Genomic DNA, 19,562 nt, shown 5'->3' with positions numbered 1-19,562 from the left:
GTCAGGTGGTTGCAAGATTCACAAGGAGAAGAGAAAGGGGACAAGGAAGGAGGGAGGGATCGGGAAAGATGTGTTCAAGCGCAGGCTCCCACTCCGGGCGCCACTGAGAGCAAGCTAGATGCAGTTTCTCCTAGGCATAGGAGGCCCAGGCCTTTATCCACCACTGCTAATAGCCTTCTGGACATTCTAGCAGGTACTTGAGAAGGCTGACTCCCCAATCACAAAGACTCCTTCATCTGAGAGTCCCGTATACCTGCAGTAAGAGTTCCACTCCCACCCCCAGACACATAATGTCTGTAGCACTGGGCAGGCATGCCCACGGTTTCAGAACACCTGTGTGGACATGAGCAGGTGCCTAGGTTTGGTGTTAAGTCTGCTTCTTCCCACTGAGCAGCCTGATCCTTGGGGGCATGACCAGCTTGAAAAGATTCAAGCATTGAGCTGCACAGACCTGAGCCCACATCCTCCATTTGCTGTGTGGTTTTAAATAAGTGTCTTCACATCTCTGAGTCTCATCTATCACATGAAGCTAATGGTGCTCACTGGGAGACCAAAAGGATGGTGTTAGATGCCTAGACACAGAACCCAGCATAGCTGGCGGGCTCTGTCTTGGACTCCACTCAGGGGAAAGTGGTGTGGGCTGTGGTGAAGCTCACTGGAGAGTAGCGTTAGCATATGTGAGACATTTGGTTCCACCCCCAGCACTGGGGAAAACAGAAGCAGCCGGGGGACACTGAGAATGGAGACCCCAGGCTGAGTCTGCTCTTCTTATATTCCCACAGTATAGGAGCCCAGGCAGGATGTGCTGTGTGTGGTCAAGACAGGAGGCAGAGCGCTTCTGCCTTACCTCAGCTGTCACCAGCCTTTGCCAGCCTAGGAGGTGGGCAGAGGAGGGCAGCACTGGCCATGCTGGGTGGGGCCCACTTCCTGGGCAGAAAGAGGCAGTAAGGTGGGCAGGGTCTTTTATGGCCCAGAAGAGATTCCAGCAGCTAAAGCCGGGCAAGGTGGTACTAGATTGTAGCCGACCCCAGGAATGACTTTGGATGGAGCTAGGAAATAAGAATGAAGTCGGTTCAGAACCAATGAACTAAGGCAGGACAAGAGGCACCCCAAATACCAGGGGTCCCCCAGATGATTCTGAGGGTCTTCAGAAGAACAGGTGAGAGGAGTCCGGCCTACTTAGGGTCTCCAGCTTCTAAAATCCTGACATCCATCCTCTACCCTATGTCTGCCATCCTGCCATATATTACTCCTTCCATCAATCTACCCATCTAACTCACCTACCCCTTTGCTTCTCTACTCATTCACTTACCCACCCAATCACCTAATGATCTAATCACTCAATTACCCATCTGTTCATCCAACAATTTACCTGTCTATCCATCCATCCTTCCATTCACCTGTGTATGTGTCCAACACTGACCTACCTCATTCACCATCTGCCCATCTACCTTATCTACCCGCCAACTCACTTATCTGTCCATATACGCATCCGTCCATCTGTCTACTACCATCTACTCATTTACCTGCTTATCCAGGTTTTAACCATTCAACTGCCCATCTATCCATCCAAGCATTCAGCAACCACTCACCCATCCATCCATCAATCTGTCCATCCATCAATCCATTCACTTATCTATCTCGCCACCCACCCACTATTTGTTGCCACCCATGTTATTCCCAGATCACTTCTGAATACACAGGTAATCAGGGTTCGTCCTTTACCTTGAGAAGTCACCAATCTCTGGTGACATCACCAACCCTACTGCTGGATCCTTTCACACAGCACCATTGCAGGGCCCAAGAAAGAAGTCATCACAGTTCAGCCTTCTGGTCATAGCTGAAGTAGCCCAGGGCTGAACGGCTACCACATACATGTTGTTTCTTTCTGAGTTTTCTATAATCTGGTCACATAAGTCCTAAGCAACCATTTTTTTAAAAAAGAAAGATGTATTTATTTATTATGTATAGTGTTCTGCCTGAAGGTATCCCTGCACATCAGATGAGGGCACCAGATCTCACAGATGGTTGTGAGCCACCATGTGGTTGTTGGGAACTGAACTTAGGATTTCTGGAAGGGCAGCTTAACCTCTTAACCTCTGAGCAATCTCTCCAACACACAATCTTAAATTCACAAAACTTTTGAAATCCCAGAAATCCCAAAGTCCATACTATCTCTTACCCAGCTTGTCCCAGCTCCAAGATCACCTCAGGCAGACCATTTGCTCCAGTCTTGACTGGGGTCTTGGGAATACTGAAGACAGGCCCTGGACTTCAGAAGCCTAGCACTATCCAGACGTATGCACTGACCTCTCCCGGAAGTACTTGATAGCCTCAGGATCTATGAAGGTCGGCTCCTCCCGGTAGCCCTGCTCAAAAACCTTGCGCTTGTGCCGGAACTCAATGACTGTCTTGGTGTAGGAGTTGAGCGTAGTGACAGACGCCGCCATGCAGCAGGTAAATGAACCCCAGGCCAAGCTGCCAAGAGACCAGAAGAGAGATGCCACAGTGAGGGTGGGCAGGGACAAGGAGCCTCATCACACACATTTGTCTACCTAGCACAACTCCAAGCCCTCAGGCCTGGTTCCCACTCGACTTTGATCTGGGGGAGTTATAGCGGTCTTCACATTGTACAAAGACACATTGTTCAGCCATTATTGTGAGAGCAAGGAGAGAGAACCAGGGGCAGTTTTCCAGAATACAGTGATGACCAATACTGGTCCTGGTAGGATGAAGAAGTCCTGGCCAGAGAAGAACATTCTAGAAAGAAGGAGCAGTACATGCAAAGGCACGGAGGCATGAGGCAGCAGGATACATAAACACACTGCGGGAGGCAGCGATTCTGGAGTGGGGAAGACTGGAGATACTGAAGTTAGTGCTGGAGAAGGCAGTGGGGCATGTTTAGCTTGAGGGTTAAGTTGCCTTTGCTCTAAGATGCTCCTGGAAAATATACTTGGACTTTGTGCCATGCACCCCTCACACCCAGTCTTGTGGCTAGCATGGATGTTGCAGGAATTAATGCACCAGACTAGTGGCTGACATGCTGAGGAGCTCAGGAGAGGCTTGCTACCATTACTGCCATCACTGGACAGGCATTCCAACTCCTGCTTCTTTACGACCCAGAGTTCAAGTTCTCCCTCTAGGAGATGGAGCTCTGACGTCCTGCTCGGATGTCCACTCCACATCTTTCCCCCTGTAGTTGCACTGCTTGGCCGCTCTACCCGATGAGGGCACTGAACGAGTCACAAAGTCAGACCACCTGGCTCCAGTCCCACCGGCCTGATTTCCATCCAGGCTGCTGATCTCTTCTGATCTCATTCCACGAGCTCCTTTCTGCTCTCTCAGCACCACAGTACCTGAGGGCTCTAGGCTTTACCTGCCACCAGCCTACCTGGAGCCCTCTGAACATGGCCATTTCCAGTGCCCTATTATCAGGGCAGCCCTGCTTTCTTCTTGACAACAGCCTCGGCAAATCCCAGAAGGAAAGTCAAAGAAAAGCCTGTAGATTTGGCCTTTCTCAAGTGGATCTTCAATAATCACTTATTTCCATTCACGCCTAACTCACTAATAGATTCCTCACATCTTTTGGAGCTAATTTAGATCTTCTAGAAGCCTGGAGTGTCTATAATAGAAAGTTTTAAGGTGTCAGCCTCTCTAAGGACTTTCATGCCTATTAAAGGGTTCAATATGTTACACATAGGGTAGGGGGCAGGGAGAGAGACAGAGAGACATAGAGACACTATGAGAGACAGAGAAAGGGAAGGTGGGAGGGAGGGGAAGAGGGAGGGAAGGAGGGAGGGAAGGAGGGAGGGAGAGAGACAAAGACAGAGAAAGAGAGACACACAGAGAGACAGAGAGAGAGAGAGATTATAGATGACTGTAGTCAAAGCTGATCTGATCAAGTGCTCTCTCCTAAGCAATGGCGCTGAAATGCCATCTTAGTCTGTGATGTCCTGTGATAGAAACTCACAACCTGAGGTAGAAGAATTAAAAAGCACACTTGTTTGGAGAATTTGGTGTGTGTTAGTTTGGTTTGCCCGGTGTCCATTCTTACTTCTGGTAACTACTTCCATCCTCTCAGGCCACCTAGTTTGGGTGGATCTGGCCTGCTTTCAACGTCTAGGGATGAGCACCTGACTAGGACTGGCCAATCAAAGTGTTACTTCCTGTTGTCAAAGTCCTTGGCTTAGGGATGGACCACGGCCTAGCTCTGGATCAGGAGACACCATCTGAGAACTTCAGCTGGAACTATGGAGAAGAGCCCATATCTCTCCTGGGCTGCTGGGCTGGTGAGCTGTCTTCCAGGAACTGCTGGGGACCACCAAACCTGAAACGTAAGCTGATCCAGGAGAAAGCAGAGGCATTAAGGAGCCGATGCTATTGTCCTTGAGCCTGTCGCTCATGGGAACCTAGATCCTTTCCTTTGGAGTTTTCTCCATCAGTCAGTTCATACTGGCTTTCTGCCGCTGGCAACAGAAGCCCTTATTTACATATCTGTGTAAACATCTTCTTTCGTGTAAGTTAGTTTTGAGGTGAATTTTCAGTCTTTACAGCCAGAAATATTAACTTTAACTAAGCCTTTACTCCCACCCTGGTTGATCCCAGTAAAGGGATAAAGCTGAAAGTCTGCAGGCAGAGATTTGAGCAAAGCAAAAAGGTTCAAGGGAGGGAGCCTAGTCTGTAGGAGTGATGCTTGGGCTGAGTGATGGTGCCCAGGTCACAGGGATTGTCTTGGCTAGTTATAATCAAGTTAGAGTTACCCGAGAAGAGGGAACCACAACTGGGAAAATGCCTCTGTGAGATTGTTATGTAGGCACGCCTGTGGGTGCAGTTTCTTAATTACTGATGGATGTGGTAGTGCCACCCCTGCACGGGTAGTCCTGGATTGTAAAAGAAAGAAGTCTGAGCAATCCCTGAGGAGTCAGTCAGTAAACAGCACTCCACCAAGGCTTTAACTTGAGTTCCTGCCTCCAGTTCCGGCTCAGCTTGAGTTCCTGTCCCGACTTCTCTTAGTGATGAGTTATAATCTGGAAGTATAAGATGAACTAAATCCTTTCCTCCCAATTTGCTCTTGGTCGTAGTGTTTTATCACAGCAATGGAGGCCCAAGGAAGACAGGAATGATCAAAAGTTGTAGGGATGGAGCCTAGGCTGTAGGGATAGGGCCAAGGCTGTAACAATGGAGTCTAGGATGTAGAAATGGAACCTGGGCTATAGGGATGGAGTGTAGGATATACGGATGGAGCTTAGGCTGCAGGGATAGAGTCAAGACTGCAGGGGTGCAGCCTAGGGTACAGAGATGGGGCCTAGAATGTAGAGATGAAGTTAGGGTGTAAGGACAGAGTCAAGAATGTAGGAATGGAGCCTAGGATGTAGAAATGGAGTCTATGGTGTAGGGATGGGACCTAAGATGTAGGAATAAAACCTAGGATGTAGGGATGGAATCTAGGATGCAGATTAGAAATGGGACATAAGATGTAGGGATGAAGCCTAAGGTATAGGGAGTCTAGGATGTAGGGATGGATCCTAGTGTGTAGGGATGGAACAGAGGACACAGGGATGAAACAGAGACTGCAGGGATGGAACAGAGACTACAGGGATGGAACAGAGACTACAGGGATGGAACAGAGGCTGCAGGGATGGAACAGAGGCTGCAGGGATGGAACAGAGGCTGCAGGGATGGAACAGAGGCTGCAGGGATGGAACAGAGGATGCAGGGATAGAACAGAGACTACAGGGATTGGACAGAGGCTGCAGGGATGGAACAGAGGATACAGGGATGGAACAGAGGATACAGGGATGGAAAAGAGGCTGCAGGGATGGAACAGAGGATACAGGGATGGAACAGAGGCTGCAGGGATTGAACAGAGGCTGCAGGGATGGAACAGAAGCAAAGAAACTTCTGGGCAGAAAGGCAGACTGACTTGTAGACCATGTCCACACCCCATCTACTCTTCATGTAGGGCTTTCAATCAGAGGAAGTGCTACCCTGAGCAATAGCTCAGCATTGCACATTCCAGTTATCACCCAGGAACTGGGACTCTCTACTGTCCAAGCTTTTCCCATGTTCCAGCCCAGCTGTTTAATTCTCACCTCCAGTGTCACTTCCTCAGCCCCTACTCACCATCTCTAATAAGCCTCAGTCTTCATCACACCATATAATTTTCTTGAATCCTTCCCCCTTTAATTATCCTTTGATTTTTAAATTAATTAAAAATTGGAAAGTACTTATAGATTCAAATGAAACTGTAATACACACAAAGAGATGGGTGGAGTTTTATTGTCTTTAGCTAGTTTCCTCCAATTACAACATATTACAGAATGAGTGCAACTGTGATACGGTATCAGGACCAGTACAGATGGAAGTTTCTGTCCCACCAGGTCCCATGGCTGTTCAGTCTCAAAGAAATACGCAGAGGCTTACATTAATTATACACTGTTTGGCCTATTAGCTCAGGATTATTATTTTCTAACTCTTACAACTTAAACTAACCCATAATTCTTATCTATGTTTAGCCATGTGGCTTAGTACCTTTTCTCAGTAAGGCATTCTCATCTTGCTTTCTCTGCATCTAGCCGGTGACTGATTTTCTGCCTTTCCTCTTCCCAGAATTTTCCTAGTCTGGTCACTCCACCTATACTTCCTGCCTGACTATTGGTCAATCAGCATTTTATTAAACCAATATGAAAGATAAATTTTTATAATGTACAGGAACATTAGCCCATAGCATTTCCTTTTTTTTCTTATCAAAACAAAACCCTGAATCTAGTCTCTTTTGTTTAGTTTTTGTCCTGACCATTATCTATAACAACTTGTAACCAACATGCTAAACAAGGACAAACATACATAATCCCTTTTTAAGGGAATGTGGGCATAGTTTTCTAGGCTACTTCCTGTTGATTGAGGGTGCTCATAATCTTATAGGGACCCAAAGAAAATTTAGGATTATGGTCAAGTCCTGAGGGGAGTATTCTGTGAGACTGAATTATCTCAGCCAGTAGCCTTGAAGCTGTTCTGGATGCAGAACTCAGAAGAAACTGCAACAGAGGTGCTCTAGAATGTTGGGTCATTTGGGCCATCTGTTCCTATTGGAGATTTTCAGGGGTCTTCCTTGATCCAACCTTATTTTTTTTTAACCAAGAATAAATCCACAGACTCTCATTTCCTGTGGAAACAAAAGTAAAGCATCTTCTCCAAAGAAGCATATCTTTTTACTTAAAATTTGAAGTCAAGACATTTTAAAAATATACAGGTTATATAAATCCAGCACAATTTATAGCCAGACGTCTTTAGGCAGCTATTGCTCCTTCCTCAGCAGTCAAACAACTCAAAGACAACACAATACATACAGTATCCAGATTCTCTGTGCATTTTACATTTTTACATGGACTTTTTTTTAAAAAAAATTCTATTTCTTTTATTTTTATTTTTTGGTTTTTTGAGACAGGGTTTCTTTGTGTATCTTTGACTGTCCTGGATCTCACTCTGTAGAACGAGGTTGGCCTCAAACTCACAGAGATCTACCTGCCTCTGCCTCCCAAGTGCTGTGATTAAAGGTGTGTATCACCATGCACAACTATTTTATTTCTTTTTTAAAAAAGGACTTTCTCTAACCTTTTTCTTTTCTCTTGTTTTGAAAAGAAAAAGGGGGAAATGCTGTAGGATAACATCCTTGTACACTGTAAAAAATTGTCACTTGTATTATTAGTTTAATAAAATGCTGATTGGCCAGTAGCCAGGCAGGAAGTATAGGCAAGGTGACCGGCTAAAAGAATTCTAGGAAGTGGAAAGGCAGAGACAAAGCCACCACCCAGACACAGAGAAAGCAAGATGAGAATGCCTTACTGAGAAAGGTACCAAGCCACATAGCTAACATAGATAAGAATTATGAGTTAATTTAAGTTGTAAGAGCTAGCTAATAATAAGACTGAGCAATAGGCCAACCAGTTTAAAATTAATGTAAGCCTCTGCATGTTTATTTGGGACTGAATAACTATGGGGCTGGGTGGGACAGAAGCTTCCATCTACAACCAGGGTACCTCCTAGTCACAATCAAACTACATCATACAGTGGATCCCTCTTTTTGTCATTTTAGAGTCACATCCACTTTCTTCCCGACTTCCTCTGGTCATTGGTGATCACTACTCTGCTCTTCATCTTTAGAATCTTACCATTTGCAGAATTTGATACATGTGGAATCATAGAGCATGCATGTTGAGACTGGCTTTTTTTACTTAGCACTGCTCTGGGAGTGACCCAAGTTGTATCTATCAATAGTTTTCCTATATGTATTGCTGAGAATGTGTGTGTCTCCCACATCCCACCAGCATTTGTGTGGGCCACTATTTGTTATTTTAGCTGGCTTAAGCGAGGTATGGCTCTAGCTTTTCGTGGTTTTAATGCACATTTCCTAATGGCTCAAAGTGTTGAATTTTTCATTTGCTTGTTTGTGATCTGTATACCTTCTTGCCTGATCACTTTTTAATTGAGGGGTTTTGTTGCCCTTTGTGTTCTTCTTCATTTGCAGAGTCCAGTTCTTTCTATGTACTAGGTGGATTAGTTGCTTTTGTGTTGCTGTGACAACCACAATCAAAGGTAACTCAAGCAATAGAGAGTTTACTTTGGCCCATGATTCCAGAGGGTTAAGAGTCCATCAAGGCAAGGTGGAGGCATGGCAGCCACAGCAGGCCTGGAAGCTGGAGCAGGAAGCTGAGAGCTCATATCCTCAACAGTAGCACAAAGCAGAAAGTGCTACCATAGGGTGGGAATATACAAGTACATCCTGCCCCTGAGGATGTACTTCCTTCAGCAAGGCTGTACCACCTTAACCCCCAAAGTGGACCACCAACTGGGAACCAAATACCTGTGCCTCTTTCAAGACACCATGTCAGAGTAGCCATTTACCAGATGTGTGGTTTAAAGACCCTCTCTTGCAGTTGTAGCACGTCTCCACAGCTTCCCAGAACACGTGTCTAACGCTGATGAAATCTGATTGGTTAATGTTTTTTTTCCTTTTATGCTTTTGGTGTGAAATCTAAACATGTTTGCTGAGTCTTCATACCCAAAGGGTTTCCTCCTATATTTTTCTAAAACTTTTATAGTTTTACATCTTATGCTTAGGCCTGTGGTCTGTTTTAGTGCAGAATTTGCATGAAGGTTGGCTTTCTCTGGGCGTCCAATAGCTTCAGCGGCATTTGTGAGGAAGTTTGTCCACATGCCACTGAACTGATTAGTACCTAGTCAGAAATTAGGTGGGCATTTGAATCTGCTCCTGATTCCCTTTGTTCTGTCCCATTGATAGGTGTGTCTACCCCTCCCCCCACACTAACATCAGTATGGATTACTGTAACTGTAATAGGTCTTGAAATTGAGTAAACTGAGTCCCCCCTGTTTTTTCTTTAAAATTATTTTAGCTATTCTATTTCTTTTGCATTTCCATCTGCATTTTAAAACATCCTATCTGTATGTCTGTGTTATTAAAATTTTGATAAGTCCTATTAAAACCTGTATTCTCTGTTGAGAATTGCTGTGGACATCACGTTGAGTGTTTTGATCCATGAACATGGTCTACCTATTAAGATGAGTGATTTCTGCAGGGCAGTGGTGGTGCATGCCTTTAATCCCAGCACTCAGGAGGCAGAGGCAGGTGGATCTCTGTGAGTTTGAGACCAGCCTGCTCTACAGAGCAAGTTCCAGGACTGGCTCCATAGCTACTGAGTAATCCTGTCTCAATAAACAAACAAACAAAAAATGAGAACAAAACAAGATCAGTGATTTCTTTCATTGGTGTTTTCCAGTTTTTAGCATAGGAGTTCTAGAAATGCTTTATCGATCTAAAGCCTATGCATTTAATTTTCTTCCTAGTAGAAATATCATTATGCTTTTATTTTGTGTCCAAATTTTCACTGCAAGTTTATAGACATAAAACTGACTCTGTGTTGTCTTCCTCTTATGGCCTAAAGCTGTGCTTGATTCACTGATCCAGTCTGAGAAGCTTTGGCAGGTTCCTTGGCTATTTCTGCAGAGACAATCATTATCTGTCCATTCCTTTCTGATCTGTACGGCTTTTATTGCCTTTTATATCGAATTATGCTACCAGAACTGTCAGTTGAGTAACAGTGGTGTTTTCAACATCATAGAGAAAATGTCCTTCAACATTGGTTCAATGCTGTCTACAGGTGCTTATCAGCTTTTGTTATCAAGTTGACCTTCCCCGTTCATCCTTGTTTTCTGGAAGAATTTTTTAGGAACATGAAATAGCTCAGGTACTTTTTCTGTATCAGTTGATATGATCATGAGGAGGTTCCTCCTTTGGCTGCAAATGTAGTAGACGGCACTGATTGTGTTTCAAATCCTTCATCACTGGGTAACTCTCCTCAATACGGTCTATGTTTTCTCTCTCATATTCTGGACTCCTGCCTGTTATTCTTTCGTGAAGGATTTTCAAGACTATATTCAAGATATCGATTAGTCTTACTTCTCTTTGTTTTGCACTATCTTTGTCTGGTTTTAATATCAGAATAACACTAACCTCATAAAATGAATTGCTAAATGTTCTCTTGTCTTCTATTATCTGACAGAAAATAGGTATTAGTTCTGATTCAAATATTTGGCAAGGTATCCCAGAAAGAGCATGTGGGTCTAGAGATTTTTTTTGAACATTTTAAAACTATTATTTCAATGTTCTTAGTAGTTACCTGGAATGCCCAAACTGGAATATCCAGTTATTTCCTGCTTGGTGAGAAGGACCAGTCTGTGTTTTCAGAGAACTGCATCGGTCCATCCAATCATCAAGTTCATGTGTAATATGTCCTTGCTATGCTTTTGATGTCCTCAGGGTCTGTCATGGCTGTACCTCATTTTCATTTTAAAACACTAAAGGTCTGTCAATTTTATTTGTCATAGTTTCTGAAAAGCAGAGTTTTTGCTTCATTGATTTTTTTCTTCTTCTTTTTTCATTGTTTATTTTCAATTTTGCTCATTTCTGCTCTTTTTTCTTTTGCTTCCTTTAGGGTTATTTTGCTCCGTTGTTTTGTTTTGGGGGTTGTTGTTGTTTTACAATCTTGGAGTGAAAACTTTTATTACTGGTTTAAAGTATTTTCCCTCTTTTTAAAAAGATTCATTCATTTTTTCATTCATGTGTGTGTGCCTGTGTTCATGTGTGTGACCGCATGCGCACACGCGTGCAGGTGCTCATGTGTATGTGTGTGCACAGAGGCCCAAAGGCATCAAGTATCCCCCTCTCTCACTCTCTGCCTGAACATGTGGCTCATATTTTGATGGCTAGGTTGGAAGCCCCAGTGATCTTACGGTCTCTGCCCCACTCAGAGCTGGGGTTATGTATGTAGGGGCTGGGATCGGAACTCCAGCCCTCACAACTGAGCAGCAAGCACTCTTAGCCACTGAGCTGCCCCTCCACCCCACTCTTTCTCTATGATAAGCAATTACTCAGCGCTGTTCTGTCCCCTCTCGGTGCTACTTTAGCTCCACAAGTTTTGGGATGTATTTTCATTTCTTCACTTCAACGTACTTTAAAGTTTCCCCTGAGGCCCCTCCTGTGGCTCAGGGGCTGTTGAGAAGCGTGTTCTTTAGTTTACAAGTGCTTCCTGACTTTCTTCCATCTTTGTTTGATTTCACTGTGGCCAGAAAACACATTCTATCTGGGTTCTTTTCCTGTGTTTTTTAACACCTGGAGTTTGTTAGTGGTCCAGGATGCTGTCTTGGCATGCTGCTTTACCGTGCACATTCAGCTGTCATTGATGGAATGGTCTTTAGCCCATGGATGCTTGTGTGTGAGTTTGAGATAGTCTTCACCTGCAGCCCTAGCTGACCTGCCCCTTACCAGGTACTCAGGTTAGCAATGAACTCACATGGACCTTTCTGCCTTAGCCTCCCCAAATTCTGGGATTACAGGGGTAAGCCATCATGTCCGACTCATCTGGGGGCATTTCTGCTGAGATCCTGGGTCTTGTTTGATCCTTCTACTTCAGCTGGCTTCTTTTAATCGCATTCTGGCAAGAAAAAGAACCCTACCCCTGGTAACTAGCAAGAAGGCATAAGAACCAAAGTTTCCCACTAGGCCACCACTACCATTTAAGGTGGGAAGGGATTCCTGACTTTTGCTGGGCAGGGGTCAGCCTTCCTGCTGCCCACCATACCTCTGCTGACATATACTGGAAGAAGCAGAGGCAGGAGTGTGCCATCCTGCCCCTCATTGCCTTCTATGACTCCATGAGGAAGGTAGTTTCATCAGCTTTGGGTCAGCTGGCAAAATCCCTGGCTCCCCACTGATGTCTCCAAGGGGGATTCATGGGGTGTTTGTTCTATCTGGAAAAGTCCAAGTCCACACATCCCACACGGTCTTGACTGCACGGAATGGGAGGGCTTGCTGCTGACCTGTGAATGGGGCTCCCATTCAGCAAGTGGGGAAGCCAGGGGCCTCAGCCAGGTCTAAGTAATAATAGCTCAGCTGCATCCTCAACCCTCTCCTTTCCATGCTGCCCAGGGTGGAGAACCACAGGGATCCCCTGAATGGGGGCAGCCAGGTGACTGGAACAGCACCTTAACATGTTCATCTCCATTAGCAACTGGTGAGAGTCAGTGTTAATTGTCAACCTGACAGGAGCTGGAATCACCATGGAGACAGCCTCTAGGCATTCCCATGATGAGTGTCTCGGTTCCTGGACACGCCTGTGAGGAACTATGTTAAGTCACTTGAGGTGAGAGGTCCAGGCATTGGTGGTGATAGAGTTCCCTGGTAGCGAGGCAAGAAGGGGGTTCTGAACTGAATGAGCAAATGAGTTAACTCAGAGAAGATGAAAGCTGGTTAAAAGCAGATAAAAAGGAAAAAAAAGAGCAGATAAGAAGACACTGTTCCCCTCATGGGCTGGGAGTGGGGCTCAGGCTATACCCCATCAACTCTTATCTTTCAGTCCGTCTTCTCCAGGCCCCCAGGTACCCGCACAGGGCACAGCTTGAAGCCTCTGGGCCTGGAAACTTCTGGTGTCTGCAGTTCACACTGCTGAGCTGGTCCAGGGAAGTATGGGGGTGGCTGGCCTGGTTTCACAGCTAAGAGCACAGTGGACACTTGGGGACGAGAGAGAAGGTGGTGTGGCTGTCCACCTCCTCCATCCCCTGGGAGACACAAAGGCATGCTGGAGAGTAGACCTGAAGGCACCTGTCTACCACTCGGCAATGGACCCCAGGCCCTGCACAGAGAGACCATAGCTGAGCACCAAGGGAAGCCTCCCACAGACAGCTGCAGACTGAGGGCAGACTGTTCGACACAGGGCACCAATGCCTACCCCAGGCTACCCTCTGAGCCCAAGAGCATTAGGAGCAAAATGGCTGCAGGGTCTCGGGGCTCCAAGGTGCAGCCATCAGGACATCCGTGGGCAGCTGCAGCCCTTTCGCTGTACTGATCCTAGGCAAAAGGAGGACAGAGTTTCAGCTGACCACAGCCTCTGGGAAGAACACCAGCCAATCCAGCAAAACCCCCACAGTGGCCTTGGGGCCCTCAGGCAATCCTGGAGTACTGCAGCAGAGGTACCTGCTGGGACCAGCCTGCAGCATGGGTGTCCAGCAGTGAGGTTCCTGCTCCCATGGGGTCAGGGAGATGGGAAAGGAAGGAAAGGCAGTAGCGGGGCATGGGACAAGGGGCTCGTGGTAGAGAGTCACCTCCGGGCCAGGAGACAAACGTTTTAGGGACCCAACTCACTCTTCTCCTGTGTGGCATGGCTGAACTATTTAGCCTCTTTGGGTCTTTCGTGTGTGTGTGTGTGTGTGTGTGTGTGTGTGTGTGTGTGTGTGTATTTGTGACAAGATCTCAAATGTAGCCCAGGCTGGCCTCAAGTTCGTAATCCTCCTGGCACCAAGAATGTACCACTAGGGCTGGCTGTTCTTGTTTACAGTCTGCAGAGACGGCCTGGAATGGGGCTTGCTTCTCCCCTTCCCCAGTATTTCAGAGAAGCCAGTGTTTGCTCAGGATGACATCTGCACTCTCTTGGCCTTCCCAGCAGCATCGGCCAGGGGAGGCAATGGGACACAGTGGAGAATGCGGAGAGTTGGAGGGCAGAGGTCAGTCACTCTTGGTCCTGCTTGAGCTACAATGTCGTCACCTAACACAACCAGTTAGGCGCAGTGCAGGCAGATCTTCCAACAAGCCACAAGCCAGAGACCTGCACTGCCATGCGACAGTCTAAACTCTGCAGCTTTTAGAAAGCCACCAGTTGAGGTTCAGGCAGTGGGCAGCCTCTGAGGCTAACTGTGGGTCTCCTTAGGGACACACACTGTTACTTCCTTTCTGATCTCACAAGCGGGGCCAGCGACTTCTTGGGAGGCAAAGGCAGGCTGAGGGGGGCACTCACCATGTCTGGTCTGGAGCTGCTGGTCCACTCAGCTCTCACTCTACCCAGCCTTTGCTCCCAATTGGATGCCCACCACTGTCTTGCCCTGCATGTTCTGGGTGGGTTAAAGGGAAGTGAGACAGCCAAAGAGAAAAGCATCTTGGCATGCTCCCCCAAATGTGGACTGCTGGACATCTGGGTTAGGGACAATTGAATGCTGATGGCGGGGGGTCCTTCATGGCTACCGTTGTTCACAGAACATCAGTCTTGTACTGAGGCTGACCTCACACATACCAACAAGCCTGCCAAGCCTGAGTGATTATCTCAGCCTGGGTGACCCCCAAAGCAAGGCCTCTTCTTTGCTTCTGTCTATGAGAGCTGCTAACAAGGGCCACAACCCCTGCTCCTGGCCTTGACCCACACACAGAGTGCATATAGTGACACAGGACCTCACACACCAGGCTGTGGTTCCCACCCGAGTCTCTTGTAATGCTTGATCATGGGACATTGTCCCTAGGGACCAGCCACCACACACAGGTATCCTCCAGAGAATTCTCAGCAGCCCGCAATGCTCAGTGTCCCAGGGTCCTCAGTCTTATTCTTCCTGATGGACTTCAAGCTGGAGGCCTGGACCTCCTCACTCAAAGTGGGTCTCTTCCACCCTGAAGTGAGCCAGGGAGGCTTAGGCAAGAATTTTAACAAATGGCCTCTCATCTATGAAGCAGAAGATATGGCCTCCTTTGGCGTTAGTGGGGCCCCACAGACAAGGAATGAGAAACGGGGCTGTCTGTCCTGCAGGCCTCTGTGACAAGAAGAGATGTGCTCGCCCTAATCCAGGCCTCGTGGTAGGTAGCTTTAATCAGCCCTGTGGAATCTGGTGCTATATCGGAAGCAGTAAGGGGAAAGGAGCCAGGTCAGAGAGAAACACAAGGCCCATGGTCAAAAACAAAAGCAGGCTCAGCTTGGGAGCCCAGTGCTACAGTGGAAGCCCTGGTTCCCACATAGGCAGCGGGAGGTCACTGTTCATGTGACCCAGGCTGCTCATGGCCTTGGTGGTAGCAGTCTAAGAAGTCTGTGGAATGCAGGTAAGGAACACCATGTCTAGAACACCTGCCGTTCATCACCAGTGGCCACCAGACCACTGGACGCAGGTCCCTTCTGCTACCAGGGCTGTGTTCCTCAGGCAGGTTTCTTGAGTTCTCTGAATCTCCTGAAGTCAACTGTCCCAGAGCCCTGTTGGGACCCTTGGGACCTGAGCCACTACTGCCGCATCTCCAGCACCATGGAATAGCCACTGTGTGCCCAGAGTCACAGTGCTCAGGAAATAAGCTGAATAAGGCAGCCAACAAGTGTCCCCAGCCACCAGCACAAGGTCTAGACAGCCAGGCCAGCAACACTGTGGGCAAACACTCTCTGTCTGTTAACAGCTGGCTCCACCATTGTCGCCTGTGTCCTTGTGATCCCTCCACTCCCCATGGAAGGAATGAGACTAGGGTGCAACCCTTTGGCCTCTTCTCATTTCCCCAGGAAGTAAACCATTGGCTCACAGGTGGGTCCCAGAAGCCAACAAAACCACTCCCATTCCCTCCCCACCCCACCCCTGCTTCCTACCCCTTCCCATCCCCCATCCTGCCCTTTTCAATTGCCGTACATTTATCTGTAAGGTGTTCTGGAGCGGTGCTTGGCGACCATCTTCAGCACCACTGGGAGGAAAGCTGTGATAGACTGAGGAAGGGGGAGAGAAGGTTGGGTCCCCGAGGAAGTCACCAGATCTGGAGCCAGCTGTGCCTGAAACAGGACCTGCAGGGGCTCACCCAGCATGCGGTCCACCTAGACACTTGGGACTCACTCCTAGCTCCAGAGGATAGCCTGCTTAAGCTGAACCGCTACTCTCGAGCCACTCCCCAATTGCTGTGACCGTTCAAAAGAAAGAAAAGGACCTGTGCCCATCAGAGGGAAGTTAAGAACCTCAGCCCATGCTGGAAAAAGAGAGGCCTCATCTCTGCAAGACAGGGACACACTGACCATGTGGAAGTTGCTTACTACCGCTGAGTCCCATGGTCTCTCTGCTTAGACTGATGGAGCAGGATATTGTCACAACCCAGAGTTCCAGATAGTTGTATGTGCCCATGCACACAGCCCCCTTCCCCACCCCCATCCCATACACCACCCACATGCTTGCTTCTGATTTAAACCAATGAGTAAGCACCCTTGTTCTTGTCAGCCTGGGCTTCTGCCATTCACAAGCCAAAGGGTCCTGACACACTCCTATTCATCATTACTCAGCCTCTGGTACCTGGAGGTCAAAGGTTACTTACCAGAAGGACCACCCATAATCCCAAGAATGAGGTCTCCAGTCTTCAGGGCCAAGGCTCACGGTGACCTGGAACACCTGTGTGTACATCATGTGCGCGACCATCCCCAGGAGGCCTGTGGAGCAGAGCAGGCGTCAGGATCCAGGGAAAGACCTTGCCCTCATCTCAAGCACCACCCCGCCCCCAGCCACTTGCCAGCTGGCCTGTTAGAACTAGGAGAGTTCCTGGACCCCAAGGAAGGGACCTTATAGGGAGCAGAGGGACATAAAAACAACTTCACAGATTTCTTTTTAACACAACCAGTATTTTGAAAAGGATGGGATAGTGTATAGTTTGAATCTTAAATGTCCCCATTGGAACGTCCCCACAGGTTCAAGTTTTGAACACTTGATCTTGATACAGCTTGTGGTGCTTTTATGGAAACTGTGGACACCTTAGGACATGCAACCCAACTGAAGGTAGCCAAGCTTGGATCCGTTATCCCTGCCTCTCAACCCGTCTCGTTCTCTGCCTCTTGGTCCGCCATGACGTAAGCAGTTGCTGTCATATCCTTGCTGCCGAGAATGAGCTGTACAGCCTGCCTCCCCCGCCAAGGCAGACTTAAAGCACAAACCCAAATAAATCCTTTTCCCTTAGGTTGCCGCTGCCAGGTATTGTGGTTACAGTGACCAAAAGTATCGCACGGCACAGCCGAATGTAGCTGGAGCAAATGTGCTGTGGGCTGTTTAACTCTGAACATGCGCAGTGTTGTGAGTCAGGATATTTCACCAGTTGGAGCACTCTGAGCTGGAGGATTACTGGGGTGGGCTCTTTTCTAACACACGTTTCTGTGTGGTTTGGGGCTAAGCTCTTGACCCCTCTGAATTTCCCATCTTTCCATCATCCTCAAGATGAGGATCGTGGCAAGTGTGGGCGATCTCAAGGGACTCAAGCAAGGGCAAGTGTTGGTATCTGATGCCCACCAGGCACAAATCCTTACAGCCACTGGGATTATTACAAAACTGAGCACGTCTCTTGGGGAGCAGGTTATAAACCATCATCGAAGGCCTCCTCTATGGCCAACTGTAAGATACGGACTCAGTCTTAAGAAGGGAGTGTCACGAGCAAGGATACAGAGTATAACAAAAGTTATATTACTATGATGAAGGTCATCACAAGGCTCACACTCTAAATTCCTAACTACTGTTCTAAGCTAATCTCCCCAGGCTGCTCACAGGTGTGATTATCTTAGTTGAAGGTCAGGTCCTGTCTCTAACAGAAGTCTCTGATTTGAGGGTCAAGATTCTAAGGAGACCCCCCCCAGCAGATCAAGGTGGGGTCTCTCCAAATGTGCAGAGCAGAGCCTTGCTCTTGGTCTCTTATATACTGTCCAGTGGGTGGCACGGGGTCTAGGACTAAATCTAGTTATCTTGAATGAGTGATGTCACTAAGTTCTGGTTATCGGGTACAGCTTTGGGTATAGTGGGGATCCTGACTAGGCTATTTTCAGACAAATCTAAAAGGCATAGTTTCCTATGCTCATTACAAGGAGACAGTCTTGATGAGAGGAAGAAAGGAGACCAACACATTCTAGTTCTCAGGTAACACCATCATTGAGGGAGTTGAGGCTGGAGTCCAGGGCAGGAACCTGGAAGCAGGAGCTGATGCAGGGGCAATGGATGAATGTTGCTTACTGGCTTGTTCCTCATGGCTTGCTCAGCCTGCTTTCTTTTAGCTCCCAGACCCAGGTATGGCACCTCTTACAGTAAGCTGGACCCACCCACATCAACCATTAATCAATAAAATAACCTGCAGACTTGCCTATAAGTCAATCAGATGGGGACACTTTCTCAGTTGAGGTTCCCCTTTCCCAGATGACTCTAGTTTGGGTCAAGCTGATAAAAACAAAACCCAAAACCCAAACCAGGACAAAACACTAACCAGATTCAGATTGGCTTGAATTTTGTTGTTGTGTGGTTTGTTTTGTTTTGCTATAGTTTTTGTGGTTGTTGTTAGCCTAAACCCTACCATACAGATCAGGGTAGCTTTGAATTTAATTAGTCTTATTCTGGGCTCACCACCACACCTAGTTCCAAAATACTCTTAAAAGCTTTCCTTGGTGTGTGTTGTATACACGCATTCACGCTCAACTATGTATGTATGTATGTGTTCAGATGTGTGAGTGTGGGCCCAGAGGCGTGTGGGTGTCCTCGATTGCTCTCCACCTTATGGAACCTGGTGCTCACCTATTGCGAAGACTAGCTGGCCAGTGAGCCCCACCGGGTCCCCCCTAGCAGTGGGATGGCAGGGTGCACCACCACACCCAGCTTTTTGTGTGAGTGCTGGTGATCTGCACCCGGGTGGTCACTCTTGCCTGGCAGACACTTTACTGGCAATCCTCCTCCCAGGGCTCCAGATAATCTTATGACTAGGCCTCTTCCCATGCTGCCTAGGCTGCTGCTGTCCCTCCTCTCACTGTCTCTCGCGCTTCGTCCTGCCGCTAAACAGGAGGCAAGAGAGACGTGGCGATAAGAGAAGAGACCATAGTGATGGCGGATGGAGTAAAGGGGGCAAGGAGATGGGAGGGGAGAGGATGCCTCATGCTTTGCTGTGTGGAAGTAAACATCTAACAGCAACAACAACAAAAAGGAAGGCAGAAAGGGAGGGAAAGTCCTACTTGTACTGTTTACAAGTCTCACAGCCAACCTTGAGCCACCAAGGTGAAGCCCCAAGAGTGGAGCAGAGGAGAGGTGTCCACTGTGGCCTCCTGAGCTGAGCCACAGCCCTCATGGGACCCCAGGGCTCTGAGACAGAGGAGTCCAATGGCAGGGGCAGAGTCCCCATGATGCTGAGCCCAGGCCTTACCAAAGCTTGATGCTGTAAAGTATTGAAGAGCTAACCATCCCATGGCCACACTGTGTGC

The 19,562-nt window shown here is 47.6% G+C and overlaps 1 protein-coding gene across 1 annotated transcript in view; it reads right to left on the bottom strand.

Annotated features, from left to right (window-relative positions):
* The window catches only part of Gsg1l (GSG1 like), a 190,765-nt gene that overhangs the window by 20,862 nt on the left and 150,341 nt on the right, over window positions 1-19,562 (bottom strand). Inside the window, exons 4-5 of the mRNA XM_041667253.1 lie at window positions 16,664-16,775; window positions 2,311-2,478 (exon numbers count right to left, since the gene is read on the bottom strand). Of these exons, the coding sequence (XP_041523187.1) occupies window positions 2,311-2,478; window positions 16,664-16,775 (280 nt within the window). The remainder of the gene's footprint in view (window positions 1-2,310; window positions 2,479-16,663; window positions 16,776-19,562) is intronic.

The sequence above is a fragment of the Microtus oregoni genome, unplaced genomic scaffold, assembly GCF_018167655.1.
Source record: "Microtus oregoni isolate MIOR12 unplaced genomic scaffold, Mior012 000016F_ref0000370, whole genome shotgun sequence".
NCBI classification, from domain to species: domain Eukaryota; kingdom Metazoa; phylum Chordata; class Mammalia; order Rodentia; family Cricetidae; genus Microtus; species Microtus oregoni.
This window is presented reverse-complemented; position numbering and strand designations above follow the sequence as displayed.